Consider the following 20,296-nt stretch of genomic DNA (forward strand, 5'->3'; position numbering starts at 1 on the left):
GGCCAATGGCGAGCGGCGCCGCCCTGCCGCCGCTCCCCGGGGCAGAACATGGCGGCCGCTCCCCGCGCCGCCGCTAGAGGGCGTGGGTCAGCCGCGCACGGTTCCTGCACGCCCAGCGGCCGCGGCCCGGTGCGGGAGGGGAAGGGCGGCCATGGACAGGTTCTCGTGGACCACCGGGCTGCTGGAGCTGGGAGAGACGCTGGTGATCCAGCAGCGCGGCGTGCGCCTTAGCGACGGCGAGGAGAAGGTGACGGGAGCTGGAGCCGCTCCGCGCGGGGCCTGGCGGTGCGGCCGGGGCGGGGAGGAGGGTAAAGGACGCGGCGGCGGGCCCTAGGCAAGGGGGGCGGCAGGGCTGTGAGTGCGGGCCGTGTTGGGCTAAAGACGCGATGCAAAGTGTGTGAAGGGCTTGGGCTGCAGGCGGAGCATTGAGCGGGGGTGTGGGAGGACGTTCTGCGCCAGGGTCTGGCAGGGTTTGTCTCTTTGGGGAGATTAGGGCGGAGTTGCAGGCTTCGAGGGGCTGTGCTGGTCGACAGCGGCTGAACGTGAGCCAGCAGTGTGCCCAGGTAGCCCAATGGCATCCTGGCCTGTATCAGCCATAGCGTGGGAAGCAGGACCAGGGCAAGGATTGTCCTCCTGTGCTCCCCACTGGTGAGGCCGCGCCCCGAATCCTGTGTTCAGTTCCGGGCCCCTTAGCTCCGGACAGACAGCGAGGTGCTGGAGCGGAGCTGGGGAAGGGTCTGGAGCACAAGTCCAGAAGGGGCTGGGATTGTTTAGCCTGGAGAAGAGCAGGCTCTGGGGGGACTTCACTGCTCTCTGCAGCTGCCTGAAAGAAGGGTGGGGCCAAGTCAGGGTCGGCCTTTTCTTCCAGGCAACAAGTGACAGGAAAAGAGGAAGTAGCATTAAGCTGTGCTAGGGAAAGTTTAGATTAGCCATTAGGAAGAATTTCGTGACAGAAGGGGTTATTACACATTGGAATAGACTGCCCTGGGAGGTGGTGGAGTCACCATCCTTGGAGCTGTTTAAGGAAGGACTGGACATGGCGTTCAAGGCCATGGTCTGGTTGACACGGGGATTTTGGGTCATAGGTTGGACCCGATGATCTCAGAGAACTTTTCCAACTTAATTCATTCTGTGATTCTGTGTGAAAGGCCTTGGACAGAGTGTGTGACATGGGGTGAGGGTTGGAACCCCACAGGGTGTGTGTAGGCAGTGTCACTGTGCTCGGGCTGTCACTCCTGTGCGGGGCTGAGCTTTGGTGCGGAACAGGGCAGGACGCACAATGCACGCTTGAGCCATCCTGGGTGCTGACATGCCCTCTCCTCTTTTCTGAGCCGTGCTGCTTATGGCTTCACTGCAGGACTGAATCTTGGTCTCTCCATTTTTCTACACCATGGTAATTACATGCCCTCACAAAAAGCTGTGAGCACGTGCCTCCGATTTTACAAGTAGGAAGCGATTTGCTAATGCAGATTTTCCAGGTACTGTTTGCTGTCTGATAAGTAAAGAGCTTTTCAACAGCAGCACAGATAGAAGCAATACTCCTATGTGATAGGATGGAAGATTTCAGACTGTGTGCAGCATCTTTTTATTAGGTTGCATTGCTTTTTTGCATAGCTTCTACCTTCTTTGTCAGCATACAGGGAATGTTCCAAAGCCAATAGCCCTGTTTAAAATACATTTAGGAACTTTAGTGTATCTTGCAGATTATATGGAGGGAGGATCCCTCAGGATTTCCGAGGGGAAAGTTTATACAGTTGAAAAAGGAAGTTTGTGTTTATCCATCAAATCCTTTTATACTATTTTTCTCCATTGTTTCCTAAACTTCATGTATTTTGTTTTCTGGAAAAAAGGGAGTGTTCTCAAAATACTGGCTTGTTAAATCTGATTGCTCGGTTGTGGTAAGGTGTAATGTTTCCAAGACCAGTATTTATGTAACTTACTGGTTCAGTGTGTTGATCTGTTTTATTTTTCCTGCCCAGGTGAAATTTGATAGTGGAGTTTTACTGCTGAGCACACACAGACTGATCTGGAGGGATCAGAAGAATCATGTAAGTCCCAACCAGTCAGTTGTACATTTCCTAATAAACAAATAGCATGCAATGAAAAGCCTGTTCACAGAGAGGGGATTATTCCTGCCTTTATATGTGTTTTGTTTTACAAGTATAGTCCACTTTTTGGCTCTCAACAGAAAGAAGATTATGTAGTGTTCTTTCATCCAGTCCTGGTTTAATAAAATAATCATGCAGACATGAGGAGGGATAGGAATGTATCCTATAAATTTTTCTTTTTGACTGCACAGAAATAAAGGAGAAAAGAGCCTGGTGTCGAGCACTAAAAAATATTGATTTTGAAACTGAAATGGAATGCATCAGGCAAATCATAATATGAAGTTCTCTCCTGTGCTCCTTGTCTAGGAAAGCCTTTTCTTTCTTGTTGGTTTCAAGTCCAAGCCCCATCCTATATTGTGCTCCCATGATATAGTCCCAGACCATGATTTGATAATAGGATGTGTTTGGTGGTGGTGTTGTTTTGCACACATGTTGCCCTCCCAGCTGCCTGTTCTGCCATGAACCAGCCCTTAAATCAGCCAGAACTTTTACTGTACTGCTGTGGAGAGCTGGTCACAGGTTAAATGGCCCTGCCAGAACTACAGTGTGGTAACTGCAGTAAAGCTGCTGAATGCTTTGTGCCATCACCCACAGCCTAGGAATGCAGGCTGGAAGTAGGAGAACAAGAATACAAACACATAAAGCTCTAAGCATAGACTGTGACAATGGGCACCACTCCACAGATGATTCAATTGGAGGAGAAGTCTTTCCCAGACCAGGCTGGATTATGCTTGAGTTGGACACAATAATTGATAATTTTAACCCTGGAAGTCAAAGTTTAGATGGAGCACGTTCAGATAACAGCTTTTCAAAAGCAAATTTTATTCCACTGGAATTGCTTTTGTGCACGGGCAGCCGAAGCACCTCTCACATTCAAAGGCTGACCCCTAGCAGATACCACATCCTTGCTTCAAAGCAGGGAGCTACTAAGAGCACTCTGAAGGCAGTGTCACCAAGGATCTTCTTAATTTGGCAGAGTAGTGTCACTTTTTCTTTAGGGATTCTTTGCAGGAACTGTAGACCTATTTTTAATACACATTTTTTCAAAATGTTTAAAGAGCTGTTACCCATGGTGGATTTACTGTTACACAAGTTAGGGCTTGATTGTCCAGAGCACGAGCTGCTCTGTGTAAATTAACATGGGGCTTTCTTGCACAGCCATCACATTATAAAATGAGATAATGTGCTAAAATCTGTGTTTATCACTTTATATTTCTTAATCAGCATTGCTTTTTGAGAGCTGAGCCTGCACTGCAGCAGCCACTGTATCTAATCTTCTCACTTGGACTTTTTGCATGCTTGCAGTAACATTGGGCATTATGGCTTCATCAAGTCTTAGAACTGAAATCCACGCTCTCCTTTCCAACAAAAAGATTACATTTGTCTCTTTTCCCTGATTTCTCCATCTGCTCCTAGGCCATGTGATTTCTTGTACTCTTCCAAGGTCATTAAATTTGTTAAATCAGCAGAGGAAAACCTTGGAGAAGAAGAAAAATAATTTTATTTTAACTAATTTAACTCAGCAAAGATTCTGAAAAGCTCAGGCTTGATTTTAACAGAAGGGGCAGAAATGTGGCCTGGAGACGGGCAGAAATTACCCAGTTCTGGTTGGGAGGTGTAATTAACTTTGTTAGTGGGTAAATAAAGCTGATTAATTTTCAAGCTCTCAGTACTGAAACATGGGGAGCATGGTGCCCTTTTGTTCTCTTGGTAAGCTGTTGTCTGAGTTTAGCTGTGGTTTAACATCAGACTTAGAAACCTTATCTAGCTCACCTAGAAAAAATTTGTAGAGAGAGTCTCTTTTTTATTGTGTCAGCAATGTATAATACTTAATGGGGCACATGTCATTAGGTTAATGTATCTTACAGAAACAGACAGTTGGGTCCTATAGCTGCTGTTCTTACATGTCATCTGCAGTTAAACAGTGTTTAAAAAAACAAAAAAAGGAATTCTGTAAAGTTTGTTACATTGCTAGATTTGTACAAATTTTTCAATTATAAAATCATGCATAATGTGATCATGAGGCATTGGAAAACAAAATTTAAATAAACACACCGTGTATTTAACACAGTTTTGTTTTTGTGTCTCTTCCTGTAGCGTCTCACATCAGGAAAGGGTGATTCTAAATCCTTGTACTTAAAATTTGTTCATAACTTTCTGTCTTGGAACTAAACGAATCAGTGACTTTGACAGTGCACATACTATGTGTAGTTGAACTCTTTTTGTCATTTTCAAAACATTTTTTTAACAGAAGTATCATCTTGCCTATCTTTTAAAGTGTCCAGAAGCTTGTGGCTGTTTTACAAACATTATTAACTGTTTGTAATGGCTTCAGAAACTAGAGTCATAGAAGAGCCTAGATAGCTTGCATTAAGAGTTTTTAGAAAAGGAAGTATAACCCAGGTTGTTTCCCAATAAGACATTTACTTATTAGTTGGAGTTCCTGCATGTATACTTCCCTGCTCTCAAATTTAATGGGTATTTAATTACTCCATACAAAGAGGAACAGTTTTGGTAGTAGGGATTGAGAGGGCCCTCTAACAGTGTCTATTGTAAACTGGTGCTAGAAGTGGCAGGTGGAAGAAAGAAGTTCAGAGAGGGAATGCAGCCTGTGTTTCCTGCATTCTGTGTGACTGTCACTCACCAAGGTGTTGTGTGGGAGATGATGTTCCTCAAAGGATGTTCACCAAAACAAGACCAGGCACCTTACGAGATGTTTTGAATCATTCCCGTAGCAACTTCTGTCTCAAATGCAAGTGGAAAGAGTTTAGCCTGGGATAGTTTAGTTTCCAATAGATGGATACAGCCTTGTTTCTTGCTCTTTGTTTGGTTTAAAGCACAGTCCAATAAATGTGTGGTGAGATGCATCAAGTGCTGGATTAAGCACTCCTTCACTGTAGGATGGATGGAAAAATTCCTATTGCATTCAGACAATAGTGTGGATTTTAGATATTCAGCATTTAAAAAGAATGATTGGTTTGGATGTTGTCAAGAACCTGTGAGTATTGTACACCTGCAGAGATGAGGTGCAGTATTTTAGTCTTTAAATTTTGTGCAAATTTTAGTCTTTAAATTTTGACCTGAGATCTAAAGATTCTTTTAATTTCATAGTCTCGTCTATGAATCTAGCTTGAGGTTTTTAAAGTTGACACATTGACACTTAAGTTTGTTGAGGTTTTTTAATTAACTAGAACTCAGTTGTTGGGTTTGGGGTTTTTTTTGTTATTTTTCTACATATATTTCACTGTAATACATTGTTTCTGTTGTTACCATCGCATTTCACATAAAGTGCTTCAGGCAGCACCTGTAGATATCCATACTGTTTGTGAAATGGAGAAAGAGAACACTTGGGTTTAGAGAGTGAATAAACAGGATATGGTTTAATTCACCTGTGTTTGTGGTGTTTATTGCAGGAGTGCTGCATTGCTGTACCTCTGTCTCAGATTGTATTTATTGAAGAGCAAGCAGCTGGGATAGGAAAGAGGTATGGCCATCCTCATTGTCTTTTTCAGATGGATCCTTTCACATGCATCTTATGTGAGGTACCCAGTATTATAGATTAATCCATGATAGGTTCCGTGTGCAATCCTAATTTTCCATCTTGACAGTCACAAGGAACACTGAGGGATGTAAAATGTGCAAGAGAGTCATGACTGATGTAATTTGTTAACTAACTGCCTTGTAATCACTACTTATGATTTTATAGGTCCTTTCTGGCATAAACAATTCTATGATTTTAAGTTTCTAAAGAGAGAAAAAATTTTGGCTGGAGAAATATATACACAATTGTCAGATTGGCAAGGTAGTAAGCTGGAGGTATTCAGAAGAAATCAGTTTATTCATTAATGCTGGAGAGGTAAGTAAAGACCAGTGCAAAGATTATCAGTAAAATGAGATGGGAATGGAGGACTTGCAGTCATGGTGTGATAGCAGTCTGTTAATTTTCCTAAAATCGGTGCTCTCCCAAGGTTTGTTTTGGTAGTAGGTGTCCTTTTAGGCTGTTATTTTCATGCATGTTGGCTTTGAATGTTGGTTTTGGATAAGTTCACACACAGTGTCCACAAGTGACATACAGAAGTCAAATAGGTTACACATAATATTGACACCTTTTGTTTTCCTGTGTCAAACAGGAAAAAACATATTTTGGCTTTTGACCTGCAGTAACTAATGCCAAATTAAATTACAACTTGATAGTCAGTTTTTATCCTAACTAAAAGTTTTTTTGGAAATTACTGCTTGAATTTTTAAAATCTATTATGTTCATTTCTTAAGGATTGATGATAGGTACATTTTGAATTTGTAAAATGTTTTTGCTTTAGGGGCTGTTGTAGTTTTTATGCAAGATCTACTTCATCAAAATATTTAAATGTTGATGCATAAATATGAGCATTCTTTGATTATCTTTAGCTCTTACGTGAGATAGTTAATAGAGATTTTGATGAAATGGTTAACTTTGATGCAGAAATAGTTTATTTAAATATTACAGAAATATCTTCTCTTTCCTTTTCCATAGTGCCAAAATAGTAGTTCATCTTCATCCTGCTTCTTCAAACAAAGAGCCTGGTCCATTCCAAAGCAGCAAATATTCCTATGTCAAGCTTTCTTTCAAAGAACATGGGCAGATTGAGGTAAGTTTGTACCATGGATGCCAAGCACAATCAGGTCTTTGAACATGCTTTTCTCCTCTTGCTGTGTTAGTGATAATTTCCCATTATCTTTCCATGTTTACTTTTGAGGTGGAGCTTTGTCAATACATCCTTTTGGGAGACAAACACTATGGGCCTCCCATGTTCTATACTTTCATTAAATACTGCAAATAGATTTCCAGAAATGTCAAGAGGCATTACTAGGCTAGTCCTTATTTTAGGGTGTTTAGTATAATCTTATATTTCCTTTGCTAATCTACTAAATTGAACACAGGATTTTCCAAAATGACATCTCTGAAATCTGTTAAATGTTTAACAGAGTAAAAGATACTTCTCTTTACCTAACCCTCTATTAAACAGGCATCATACAACTCATTACTAATTTTCTCTCTAATTTAATTGTTGAACACCTTTCCTCAGAACTTTTGTTCATTTTACACTGTATAATTTTTTTTTAACCTATACCAAATCCCAAAGGCTTTGAGCATTCTAAGAAAAATGTAATATATTCTTAAAAGAAAGCTCATCCTAAAAACCTAAGAAATTGCACTCTGCAAAGAAATTTCACAGTGGAAGATCCTCATTTGACAAGACTGAGAACTTTAACTTTGCGCTGTGGAAAAAGCTGTACCCGTTCACTGCAGAAAATAAGATTTGCAACTCAAATTAGTTAGAAATGTCTTAAAATGCATGTGCTTGATCAGACTCACTTTCATTCCTTGGTGAGCAGTTTTCAGATTATGATGATTGTAGGTTTATGCATAGTATAAATGTGTGTTTTTCACAATCATAACCATATTTATTTTAATGTTGTGTCTGAAAATCAAACTTACTCTGCTTACTGATTGCCTAGCACATCAATTAAACCCCAGCCTTTCGTTATGACTTCAGAATGCTTTTCTTTGAACCTGAACAATGAAAAGGGTGGAATAGATTTTCTTTCTGCATATTGGTCAGTGGGACACAGTGTTACCTAATGCCACCTTCTGGTATTAGTAATAAACAAATTGGTGTCATTGATCTCTGTGGTTGTTTTTATATTGTTGAATTAGCAGATCAATAGCAATTGGATTGCTCAGCTTTCCTTCCTTTAAAAACATGCCTTTGAGTATACCTCAACATTTAACATGGCTTGGGACATTTTGAAAATCTGAAGAAATATTTTACAATGGAAGTACTTAGTGACTGCATGGCTTCTCTTCTAATGTGATGCTTTTGAAGGCTGGACATTAAGAATTTCCATATAATGAGTTGTGTAGGTGTTATCATGTTTTGTCTCCGTGCATTGTGAAGTTTATTTCATCACCAAGATGCTAAAAATACACAGAGGTACTCTGCACAGTTCATGAAACATCTGTTGTCACTCTTTAATGTTTGCAGTTCTACAGACGATTATCAGAAGAAATCACACAGAGGAGATGGGAGAGCCTGCCCACTGGTCAGGCCATGCAAGTTAACAAGGATTCACAGGTATGTGCAGAGCTTCTGAGCAGGATCTGTGTGTAATCTCTTACTGCCACTTCTTGCCACCCCCATATAACACATCCAGCATGTGACTCTAACCAACATCATGGGCATGTGCAGGAATTCAGCTTTAGTTTGCCTGGTTTTTCACTGGCATAAATTAGTTTGTCCTTTACATTGTTCATCTGATAGAACACAGTAGCCTCTCTTTCTTGAGTATGCTTAGATAATGAGCTCCTTTTTTTTTGTTTGTTTTAGTTAGACACAAACACACATAATTGTGAAAATACAATATTTATTTGCATATACTTTTATTCAGCATGTGAGGTCCAGTGAAGCTGGAAAATTTTTTGTCTTTATTGTGGTTTCTGGTGTATTTTGTGGCTGGAAGTCAATATAACATATGACTTTTATATAACTCTTTAAAACCGATATATGTTTGATTTAAATGGGTATTCTACATGGACAGCTGTTAGGTAGAATGTCATATGTTAGATAACATTTATCTGCCTACATATTTCTAAGTTATTAACTCTGATAAACATGTAGGCATTGTTTCTATATGTTAATGTGCTGAATATATAGTATTGAATGAGTGAAATAGAATGATTTAAAGATTGTTCAATATGAAATCATGTGTGTCCCCCGTGGTAAATGTAGTACCTGCAGGGACAGCTGCATTTGGAGTAATGCATGAAGAATCTAATCAAAATGCCTTGCCTCTCCTTAAGTCAGAGCAACTCTTTAACACCAATGCTAAGCTTTGCAGTCAGAGGTGAGAGGCCTGGCACTGCTGCCACTTAGGTGCCAACCTTTATAGAGCACATTTGGCATCTGGTAAAAGTTTAACCATCTCCCACATTCTAATACCTCTGAGATAGGTAAATTAGACTGTACTTAGCATTATGTTTCTATGTTTCTGTTTCTTCAGGCTGGATTTCTTGAAGTTATGCACTCAGGCATTTCCACAGCTCTAGTATGGATGTTCACATGGACTTGAGAGGCTGGAATTGAGATGAGCTGGAGTACTTAGTCTGGATATTAAGCCATATTTATAGCTTCAAATATACTATCAATATCATTACTGGTCTAGTACAGCAAATTCATACATGGTTCACATTTCTTATTTTTTAACAATGGTTTGAAAATTACTGTTAAGAAATGCATGAAATATTGTATCAATGATATCTGCTGTTTGGGGAAGCATTTCCGGTCCTCTAATTTTCACAGTGAGGCAAATGAGAAAACTTAGCATTTCCTATTCTGACTCTTTCCTTTTTTTTTTGTTTTTTTTTTTTTTTTTTTTTTTTTAGGCAGGAAGAATAAGGGCTGTAGGAATTGTTGGTATTGAAAGGAAATTAGAAGAAAAAAGAAAAGAGACTGACAAAAACATTTCCGAGGTAGGTACTTTTGAAGATTCAAGGTCAAACACCTGCCTGAACTATTTACATTCATTCACACTTTCTTTTAGGGACAGCTGAGACTATTTACTGTTTTTGTTGAGAAGTCTGAATTGATTAAGAGTGTACAGTGTATAGTTATTTATTTTGTTTAACTTACTTACCAGTATATGTAAAGGTACTTCATTTAAACAATTCCTTTCAAGAAGATTGTTCTTTGAAACCAAGAGCGCGTATTTATTAAACTATTTTTGGTTTAAATTAAAAATTGAATATATATTAAGCAGAATATGCTGATCCAAGTGTTTGCACATAACTGTGATGAAGCTAGATTTTCCTCTTAAAGCCAGGTTTTTAGATGTTAAATTTAGGCTTATAATTACAGTAAAATGATTTGCAGTCCAGACTTCGACAAGATGTTATAAGTACTTTGCAAAATACCTGGCTTAGATGAAGACCATTCTTTTCCATAGAACCAGCACAATATTTGAATTCCATATATCAATACTAATGGGCAGTAGAAGCATTTAATTTCTTCATATATACCTGAGAGCAATACCTTCAAAAATAGTCTGATTCTGTCTTGGTATAGAGATTGATACAAAAGTACTCATAAACTACATGCAGCAGATTTGTTCTTGTGGCAAAGCTTTATGGGATTCAGTGTGCCACAAGAAAAAGGCATTCCCTACTCAAATACTTATGAAAATTAAAGTGCCTTTGCAGGCCCTGTGCTGTTTCAGATACTGTGAGCTTTAAACTTTCTTGGTTTCTGTCTGTGAGGAATGTACTGAATGAAGTTTTGTGTGTAGTTCAAAAGGTATTGTGGTTACATGCGTGGGTATATAGTTCAAAAGGCATTGTCTGCATATTTTTTCCTTTAGTAGCTTTGTCAGAGAGTAAAAGAAATCCATTTATACATGTTGTGTGAGCAGAGGAAAGCCATGACTTGTAAAATCCTGCCTTCCTCCAGCTTTAAATGTTATAAATGACTTAATTTAAAAAATGGTGCCCTGGCTTCCAGGAAAAGGCTTCCTGCATCTGCTGTTCAGTGCTGATAAGAATCCAGTTCTTTAGCCTTTTGTTTATCTGAGGAAGTTCCTGTTAGGTGTGTGCACATTCCCCTTTGTTTCCAGGCCTGCCCTGGGTGAGTCAGGCAGAGGAGGAGTTAGACACAGCATACTGTTTATTTAGCTAAATCAGGGGTTCTTTTGATGAATGTTGTTTTCATGCAGGTATAGAGATTAGAAACAAGCTGGGAAAAGCCCTGTCGGAAAACTTAGTGTTGATATCATATACAAGTAGAGTAGCAGGACTTTGATTTACACTAGAGATTGGGAAATCTATTGTAAATTATTCAGTTTGGCAGATTAGGGAGTAAGAAGAAGTATTCTGATAGAAGCTTTTGTTTTCTGAGTGGTAAATTATTGTTATACACTGACATATTTTCTTTTCTCCCTGTGGACCCCCTAATTTTGGATATTTAACTCAGGTGCCAAGTGTTAGGGGCTAAACTTGTCCAGTCACTGGAGAAACACTGGCACTATCAGGAGGTGAAAAGCAAACCTTGTCTCTCTCTAGAGGTATCTCCTTTTGTTCTTTGCACATTGAATCTCTGACCAGTAACCTTCTTCGTAAGACATCTAAAAGTATATGGGAACAACAGGGTCTTCCTGCAAAAACCCTGCTGAAGTGTGTCTTTCTAGTGGGGGATTATTCAGAGTAAGGCAGAAATGACATGGAGGCAGTGGCTAGGAACTGTAGGCAAGATATTTCTGGCTATTTGACAGTGTAACTGAACATTCTTTACTTGTGGCTGGAGGGCTCCTGTGCTGCAAAGTCAGGCAAACTTTAGATGAAAAGGTTCAGGAATTTTTCTCATACCAAAAAAAGGTTATTTGGAAAGGTTGATCATCTGGACATGTTGTCATGTATTTGAGAGTAATGAGGAGATTGAATGAATGTGTGTTGATGAGGGTGGGAGAAAAGAGAGTTGCTTTTTAATACAGTTCCATTAATGGAGTTGCTAGCTCTCTTTTTTTTTTAACATGATTTTTTTTTAATACTAGTTTATCATTAATGAAAGTTTGGAATTTCAGTATACCTTCAGCTGTTTTTAAAGTATGATTTATTTAAGCCTAAAAACCCTTTGTGGGTTGTTGTATTTGAGACCGTAGCATTTTATTGGAGTACTTTAATGATGAGATGTTGCCACACATTTCAGAGGTTTTATCCCTCAGATATCCTCTTTCTTGCTCATTTGAAATGAGTGTTTCTTACTAATTAAGTAACATTCACTGATTTAAGTTGTTTTGTCAGGAGAAGTACCATCTATAGCTTTACAGCTGTCTTGCAGCTGGCCAGAAACAACAGATCTCCTTGAGAGACGGTTAATTCTTGGAACAAAACCTACCATCACCACCCAGAAACCTTCCTCCACCTTACAGAGAGCATAATAAATTTGGAGAGTTTAATCTTTTCTTGGACTCAGTATCTCATTATCCCTTCCTATCACATGGACATCATAAATCATACTGAAATTCTGCTCATATACTGGGAAAGTATGTGGTTGTTTGATTCTCTTCTTTGTTGTTTGTTTCAATTATAAGACATGCTGTAAAACAGTTTTATCAACAAATAAGGCATGGTATCTCATATTGTAACACACTCATCTAAAGGAGCAACAGCTCTTATCAGTAGCTTGGGTAGATGGACAAAGGCATCTCCCTGTGTCCATAAAACTGAATGCTGTAATTATACTGATCTGCATTGTCTGCTTTTCATTTCAGGCTTTTGAAGACCTTAGCAAACTAATGGAGAAGGTATGGATGAATGGCACGTGTCACTTGGCCAAGTAGACTTACACTCGTTTTCTCAGTTGTAAGCATGCGTTTTTCTCTTGTGCTGGAAGTTGACTTATCTGTGTATGTTTCTTGGTAGGCTAAGGAAATGGTGGAATTATCCAAGTCAATAGCCAACAAGATTAAAGAAAAACAAGGTGACATCACTGAGGATGAGGTAAATTAATTTATTTTTTAAATTCTACAAAAATGTTCCTATGAAAAGCAAAAAGCTATCTGTTTAATAATGTAGTGTTGATAAAAACCCTTACTGGTTGGTTTTGTTGTGTTTAGTCCCTTATACTTGGTGTAGAGTTTACTTGCTTAGTGTTAATTTTTCTTTAACCCTTTTTAAAAACAGTGATTTAGCTGCTTTTGTATAAATTTTTCTCTTTCTTTACCTGTGCTCGTCAAAATCAATGGTGCAAAGTTCTGCCTTCTCTTTGCCTAGTAATTAACTTCATTGGTAATAAACTGAGGGATTTATTCACCAAAACATTGTTATAGTAACAAAATCAAAGATTTTTAAAAACCAGAATCACTCATTAGCTGCTGTACTTTTAAATTTTTTTGTTTGTTTGCTTGTTCAGACCATTAAGTTCAAGTCCTACCTACTGAGTATGGGTATAGCTAATCCAGTTACAAGGGAAACATATGGATCTGGTACACAGTACCACATGCAACTGGCAAAGCAACTGGCTGGAATCCTGCAGGCACCCCTAGAGGTAATGCACCAGCATTTTCCATGTGTTGCTGAATTTTGATGTGTGTTTTGGCTGTAGTAGTCTGCCTCTTTCTAAAGCAGATTTAGCAGCACAGCCTCCTACTCACTGTTAATGGGAGGAATATATTTTGCCTTTTTGAATAAAAAAGTTCAGTACAAATTTTTCTTAGGACTAATGGCATCAACTTTTGATTTGCAAAATGTTGATGAGATTTAGAAAATTATTCAAGTGGTTTTTCTTGTATTTGAACAGCTCTTTATTCATCCCTTGCTGCAGAATATTTCATTTTTTTAAAGAAAGAGTGAAATGACACTGACTGAAAATAAAAGTAATGAATCTTTTTAAACTGCTTAAAATTTATAAATTTTGAAAATATAGGACAGAATTATTAAGTAGATTACCAGTCCATAGTAATATCTCCTGTTTTAATTTATCTTAAGATATTATAGATTACAGGTTTCTCACCAAACAGTTAAATTTCATATTGCAACTTATAAGGCTATGTTCTTCCTAAAAAGCGTAAATACTATAGTATTTTTGTGAAAGGTATGTGCTACTTAGTGTGATCAGAATAGAAAACCGAGTTTTTCTGAAAAGTAAAACCAGTAAATTGATTGATAGATTTAATATATTGAAATTCCTTGTTCCTATGATTTATTCTCTGGTTTAAAATCAAAGTAATTCACAGTCCTTGGGTGGCGTGTCGCTATTTTGCATTTTAAAATTGTTAGTGAAAGGTACAACTTGCCTCTTTAGTTTTTTCCCATTAGGGCCCATCATTTAGCCCCTCTGTCTCACCTGTTTAATCAGCACCTGCAAGTAGAGATTATGAGGTTCCTGGGCTGTTTCTCTCACCAGTCTTGTGCTTGTTAACACAGGAGCGAGGGGGGATCATGTCTCTGACAGAAGTGTACTGCCTGGTGAATCGTGCTCGAGGGCTGGAGGTGAGACACTGCTCTGGGTCACAGTGTTAGGACAGGACTTCAGTCATAAGGACATTAAAGGGTAAAAATGTTCCCTACCAATGGCTCATTCTACTTGTCTACAATGCAATGTGATCAGCTCTTTATTAAAATTAGAGGGGTTTTACCTTTCTCATTCTCATTTTTCCTTATAATACTTATATATCTTTTACAAGTAGTAATAATGTATGCTGCTTTTTATGATACCATGTAAAAGGGAAAATCCATACTTATCTGGAAACAAAACTTAAAGGTCAGAGGCTACTAAAGAATAGTGAATGTTATGGGAAAATTTTTAAACAAAATACAGCAATTCTTTCTGTAAACAAGGCAAGGAAGATTATTATAGAATACATAGAAAGAGAACAGAAAGGAGCATAGAAGCCAAGAAAACAGACTGCACAATAGAAAGGAAAAAGAATTAACAATAAGTGTAGCCTAGTGTATTGTATAGCTTCAGCTACTAAAACTTTGTTTGTTTTGATGTTTACTATACACCTGAAATGCAAGCTGTAAATAAATATGTTTTACTATTTTAATAGTTGCTGTCACCAGAAGATTTAGTAAATGCTTGTAAAATGCTGGAATCACTGAAATTACCACTAAGGTAAGAGCTTTACGGATTTATTTATAAAGCATGGCACTCACAGGTCAGACCATGATGATTTAGTTTTTACTTGAAGTAGAATTTTTTTGTGGTTGTTGTGGGTATTTTAACAAAATCATTATTGGCTTAAAGGATGCTGCTCTATGCACCAACATACATTAAAACATTAATTTACATTAAAACATTAATTTTTAGCTAGGAAGATGTTATTTTTCCACTTAGAATTTTTTCAGGCTGGAAAAGGGTTTAACCAAGACCAGACATATGCCCTGCTTTTATCTGTCTCTTCAGATTTTGAATATGCTGTTAAGCTTAAGTTCATCTTAGAGAGCTTGCTTGGATTTGGGGGAATTTTTTTCCCCTTTTGTAAAGTGGTTATAGTTGTGGACCATTAGAAACAAGACCATAAGTGATGTGCAGAAGGTTTTTAGTTACTTTGCCTCTCTTTTTTGATTTTAGGCTTCGGATATTTGATAGTGGTGTCATGGTGATTGAACTCCAGTCTCATAACGAAGAGGAAATGGTAGCTGCTGCTTTAGAGACAGTAAGTGTACTTCATTTCCTTCAGTGTTCTGACCATGCTAGGGAAATTTAAACACATTAGGTAAAAAACTTGAGGTATGGGATTTCCTCTTGAGGTTTCAAAATACAAAGCATTCCACTTCGTATCTTCTAAAAGAAATATTTAAATAACCCTCCTCAACTTCAAAGTTCTGTGCAGGCAATAATCTTAGTCATTACTTTCTCTTTAAGGAATAAATCACTTTTCTGCCTCTTTTCAAACTTCATTAACCTTCAGCCTTCCTCCAAATCTTTTCCACTGTAGACTGAAATTCATGGCATTTATTGAGCACCTAATTTAACAGAAGTGAACTTCAGACACCATACTGCTTGAAGGCAGTGGAAACAGCCCTTAAATGTTGATGTAGGTAGTTGTTTGGTTTGGGTTTATTTCATAGAGTGATACCTTGTAAGTTTGCTGCTGTGAAGAGCACTCAGTGGGAGAGTAGTGTGTATAGAATTAAGCCAGCTTCATCAGGGAAAATAATAGTATGAATTGCTCAGTGTCATTAACCTTTGTGGTTGTGCTGCCTCTGGACGCTTTACAGTCCTGTTACCCTATAATTTGTTACATTTTTCCATGTCTTTCTGAGTGGAATGTAATTTTTTGATTTTCATACATTTGAGAAAAGGCTGATCCAGCGTATCCAAAGTTAAATGTCAAAGAGGGGGCAGTTGAGAAAAAGTAGAGCTATCACAGACACCTCCTCACTTGACACAAGGTAGACTGTTCAGTGTGTTTTGCATGATTGTCACCATAAAGCTTTTGCTCATCAGAAAAACTTTTAGATAAGAGAAATAGATAAATGTTTACAGTGATTTAAAATATTCCATTCTAAATCAACAACATTAAAATGCTTAAATCTTTCAGTATATGTTAATATTTTCAGTTTCTTTTCTTAAATGTGTAGAAAAATACTAAGACCATTATAAGGCTTTTTTCTGATTATTTTTGGTTTTTAATGATTTTTTTTGTCTTCAGTAAGAGTGCTTATGTCTTTGAAAAAAAAGGAAAAACCTTTCTTGATAACAAAGGAAGTCACCTTCAAAAAGTACCAGATGGTGGATTTATTACCAAGATGCCTTTTTTCTGTTATTTCATAACATGAAACTTCGGCTCCATAGAAGAATGGAAGGGAGAGGCTTCAACTGAGGAAGACTTGCTTGTATGGAAAAGGGAAGATGAGATCAGACTTGTGGCCAAAAGCACCCATACTTTAATGTTACTCTACATTATGCATTAACTTCTGAGAAGTGAAAGGAAGCCATAGGGTTTCAGGCAGGAGAGAGATGTGGTTTTGAATGGCTGGTGAAGACAGGAAATGACACGGACATCAAAGGAATCCAACATCATCCTTGATGAGCATAGTGGTTTGGGGAGGAAAGATAATTAATCACCAATTGTATAGCTGACATCCATTACTCAGAGTTGATCTCTTAGCATTTGAAAATCTCATGTTAGGACTGATTTAATCTGAGTTTCTGTAAAAGGACTACTGCTGAGAATGATGCAAAATAGACCCCTCCCCACCGAGTTATGTGGGAAGCAGGAAATGGCAACTATATCCGGATTTACAACTTTGCTTGAATCTAAAGCAATGGAGAAATGGAAGGATAATTAATTTTTAGGGAATAAAACATGTTTATCTGGAAAATTCAAGGCAATAATAAATTTAGACTTCTTATGTAGTATTTATATGGTATTTTGAACATCCACATGTCCCATGTGTGTGAGAAGGCTTAATTTTATTAATTAGCATGATTGAGACAAAAGGGCCAAATTTTTGAGTCCCAAAAATGAACTTTTGTGTCAGCTGAATGTGATGGTGGCTTTTAGTTACTCCTCTAGTATGCCATAATGTCATGTGAAGTACTGAGGTTTGGGGATTTTCCTGTAGGCAGTGGGTGTATTTTAAATGCCATAAAACTCAAATTCTTCTCTTCCACCTGAGATGACATATTTCTACATTGATGACCTGCCCTCAACAGGTCTCTGATTCCCCTGTCTAGGCTTCAGTGTTTGCAGAATCACTTAGAATAGTTCTGCTGTGTAAATACTGATAGAGACTGTATTCTGCTGTCTGAGCTATTCCAATTTTTCAGTTCATTTAATTCCAAGGGATCTTTAAAAGAAAATTCCAAAGGAATGGGTACTGTATGATATTTTTACAGATTTAACTCTTTTCTCTCTTGCTTTTTTATACTCAGCAGTTTTCCCAGGACACTGAAGAGATTAATTAATTTTTAAGGGGAAATACTCATGATTAGTTGTACTTGTAAAAAAGCAAACAAATTAATTCCCTTCTCAAGGGATTGTCTACCAATTTATCACTTCACAAGGCTAGACCTGATTCAGTAGCTGAAAGAACTTTGTTGTTCTTCTAATTCCATGGTTTGTTTATTTGTGTATTTGTTTTTTGATAGGTATCTGAAAAGGGTTCTCTCACAGCTGATGAGTTTGCTAAGCTGGTGGGGATGTCTGTTCTCTTAGCCAAAGAAAGGTAGGTAATAATTGTTGTGTTTAATACTTTAGTTATCATGTTGTCCTCAAGTAATACAGGGCATCTTCTTTTGCTTTCTCTAGGCTGCTTCTTGCTGAAAAGATGGGCCATCTTTGCAGAGATGATTCAGTGGAAGGCTTGAGATTCTACCCAAATCTATTTCTGACACAAAGCTAATAGCATTTGTGTACAATTTGTTATGTAATAATTGAACAAGAGAGCAGAATCCTTCCAAGAACTGACTTTAAAATTCTTATTTCGTTAGTCATCTGCAAGAGACATGAACATTGCAATGCTTTTACAGTTCTCAGGTATTTCAAGTGCTGAATCGTCTTACATGGAACTGAAAGGAAATAGAAATCACAAAGTCAGAAGCATGTCTATTGTCTCAAGACAACTCACTCATTTTTCAAGTTTTATTTGATGTGCTGTGTAGTTCCTCATTTCAAGAGAAGATTCCACACCAGTGAAAGTGGAGAGAATGTTGCTGTAGAGTGCTGTGAGGGTCAGTACCCAGAAGCCAGCTTACTGCATACTCCAATTCCAGTTTGCTCCAGTTTGCTTATGTCTGGAGCAGCAAAGCAGACAGATGTATCCACAGTGATAAGAAATGGGACTCTGGTGTCTACTGAGGTATAAGGAACAAACTAGTGTAGAATAATCCTTTCTCCCAGAAGTGATTAACAGTTTTCTAAGGGAGGATCTTTGGGATCTAGAATTTGAGACAGAAAGAACCTGCTGCAAGAGAGATTATTGTATGTTAGGCAAATCTAGAAATTACCGTGTTTATTTTGTCGTGTCTTACACTAATATCTCAGATAGAAGCATTGTTAGCACAGACTTCCTCCCTTCTCTTTCCTTGCCATCTTCCTTCCTGTCCATTTATGTTGCACTTTGGGTGCCCCTTCTCTGTCCTTTCTGTAGCAGAGTGGAGCAGCCTCCTGTCACTTTACCAGACTCTGTGCTTTAATGTGCTTGTGTTTATCTTGTACTTCTAACAAAAGATCATTTGTTAGTTTCATCAGCCTATTACATGTTTTGGGGAAACAGTTCATTTGCTTACCTCTGATATGTGAAAATCAATATGCTTTCTATATTGAAGGGAGGAAGAAGACTATCACCCTGTGTTTAATAATCACAAGGTATCATTGTTTGGTATTCTTCACCCTGTGTTCACACTGAATGCAATATAATAGCCTCGGTTTTCATAACTCCAGTGGAGTTGCTACACTACTTGAAGATCTGTTATGATGAAAACAGTTAAGTGGATGTTTATGATCCACATTACCTGAATTTTTGGCATTTTGAAGTGACTATTTTTAATAAATAAAGTTAATTTAAGGTATGGGCAAGGACATCATACAGGTAACTACACTGTGGTTGTGATGGCCAGATCAATATTATAAGAAAGGACAAAAAGGGTTTTAATACGAGCCTGAAGATACTTTCAGAACTATTTCAGTGTTACCACAGCATGAGTTGACATGAGTTAAGAGCCTGCCAATAGTTCAGTGCAGAGATTCCTACAGTGATCATGCCTGTGGCTTGTAGGATGTCCTTTATATCCAGGGGATTAGTAAGAGGATCCATCCTCTTACTCTTGTCACAAGCGAACTTTCATGCAGTGCTTTCTTTAAGGCAGCTTTCCTCTGCTCCACGAGGGTGCTAAAACTTATCTCTTTCACATGGCTGAAGGAACCAGTTCCACACTATTTTTACAGTGTTAGTCACCTGGTGTCATCTCTTCAGGAGCCTTACAGCTTGCTGCTTTCCTTCATCCTACCCACAACCCAAAGGAGAGATCCATGCCAAGCACACTCTGCACCACATATCTAAGGAGGGCCTGAAAAGTGAGAAATTTGGAAGCAAAAAGCTGTTTTGTGACAACTGTCTCTTTTGCCCAATAAAAACCTGCCATGGAAGGTCAGTGGTTTGTGGGCCTGAACCTCTCCCCACAAGGGGGCACGTCGTGTGCAGGAAGAACAAAACCTGAGAGGAAATGCCTAGTGCAAACTGCCAGCCTCTGTTCCTCCAACCCTGAGTGTTTCATTATCTTACTTCAGCAATAATAATACAGCCTATTTAGAATAATGGTACCTTCTCAAGCTTTTCTTTTCCAAGATTTTTCCTTGACTTTGTTTTTCTTCCAGACAAAAAGGCTAGAGGGGAAATTGTATTGCTGGTTTAGAATTTAAGCAGACACATGAGAAAATGGCTACTAGAAAGTAAGAAAAATTAAAACATTTTCTTAAACAGATTGTTCTGTTGAGTTTTTTTTTTCCTTCTGAATGTTTTAAGTGCTTTAAAATGCTTTACACATTAAAATTTTGTGGTTCCACCGGGCAGGTTTTTGAAGCACATCGTATTTTTACTGTCTTACTTTGTAATTAAAAGGGTACAATATAGTTTTGATTTAAAGGGCATTTAAAGAATTACATTTAAAGATTAAGTTAAAGATTAAATTCTTTACATTTAAAGAATT

General features: G+C 38.1%; 1 protein-coding gene across 1 annotated transcript; it reads left to right on the forward strand.

The window, feature by feature from the left end:
- Nucleotides 1–8: 8 nt before the first annotated feature.
- VPS36 (vacuolar protein sorting 36 homolog) lies at nucleotides 9–18,862 on the forward strand. The gene is made up of 14 exons (XM_064715391.1): nucleotides 9–247; nucleotides 1,980–2,048; nucleotides 5,522–5,592; nucleotides 6,622–6,736; nucleotides 8,135–8,224; nucleotides 9,532–9,618; nucleotides 12,408–12,440; nucleotides 12,559–12,636; nucleotides 13,049–13,183; nucleotides 14,062–14,127; nucleotides 14,688–14,752; nucleotides 15,212–15,296; nucleotides 17,738–17,814; nucleotides 17,898–18,862. The coding sequence occupies exons 1-14, from the start codon at nucleotides 152–154 to the stop codon at nucleotides 17,989–17,991; spliced, it is 1,161 nt and encodes a 386-aa protein (XP_064571461.1). The 5' UTR covers nucleotides 9–151; the 3' UTR covers nucleotides 17,992–18,862.
- Nucleotides 18,863–20,296: the final 1,434 nt, after the last annotated feature.

Source organism: Zonotrichia leucophrys, chromosome 1, assembly GCF_028769735.1.
Source record: "Zonotrichia leucophrys gambelii isolate GWCS_2022_RI chromosome 1, RI_Zleu_2.0, whole genome shotgun sequence".
Classification (NCBI taxonomy): domain Eukaryota; kingdom Metazoa; phylum Chordata; class Aves; order Passeriformes; family Passerellidae; genus Zonotrichia; species Zonotrichia leucophrys.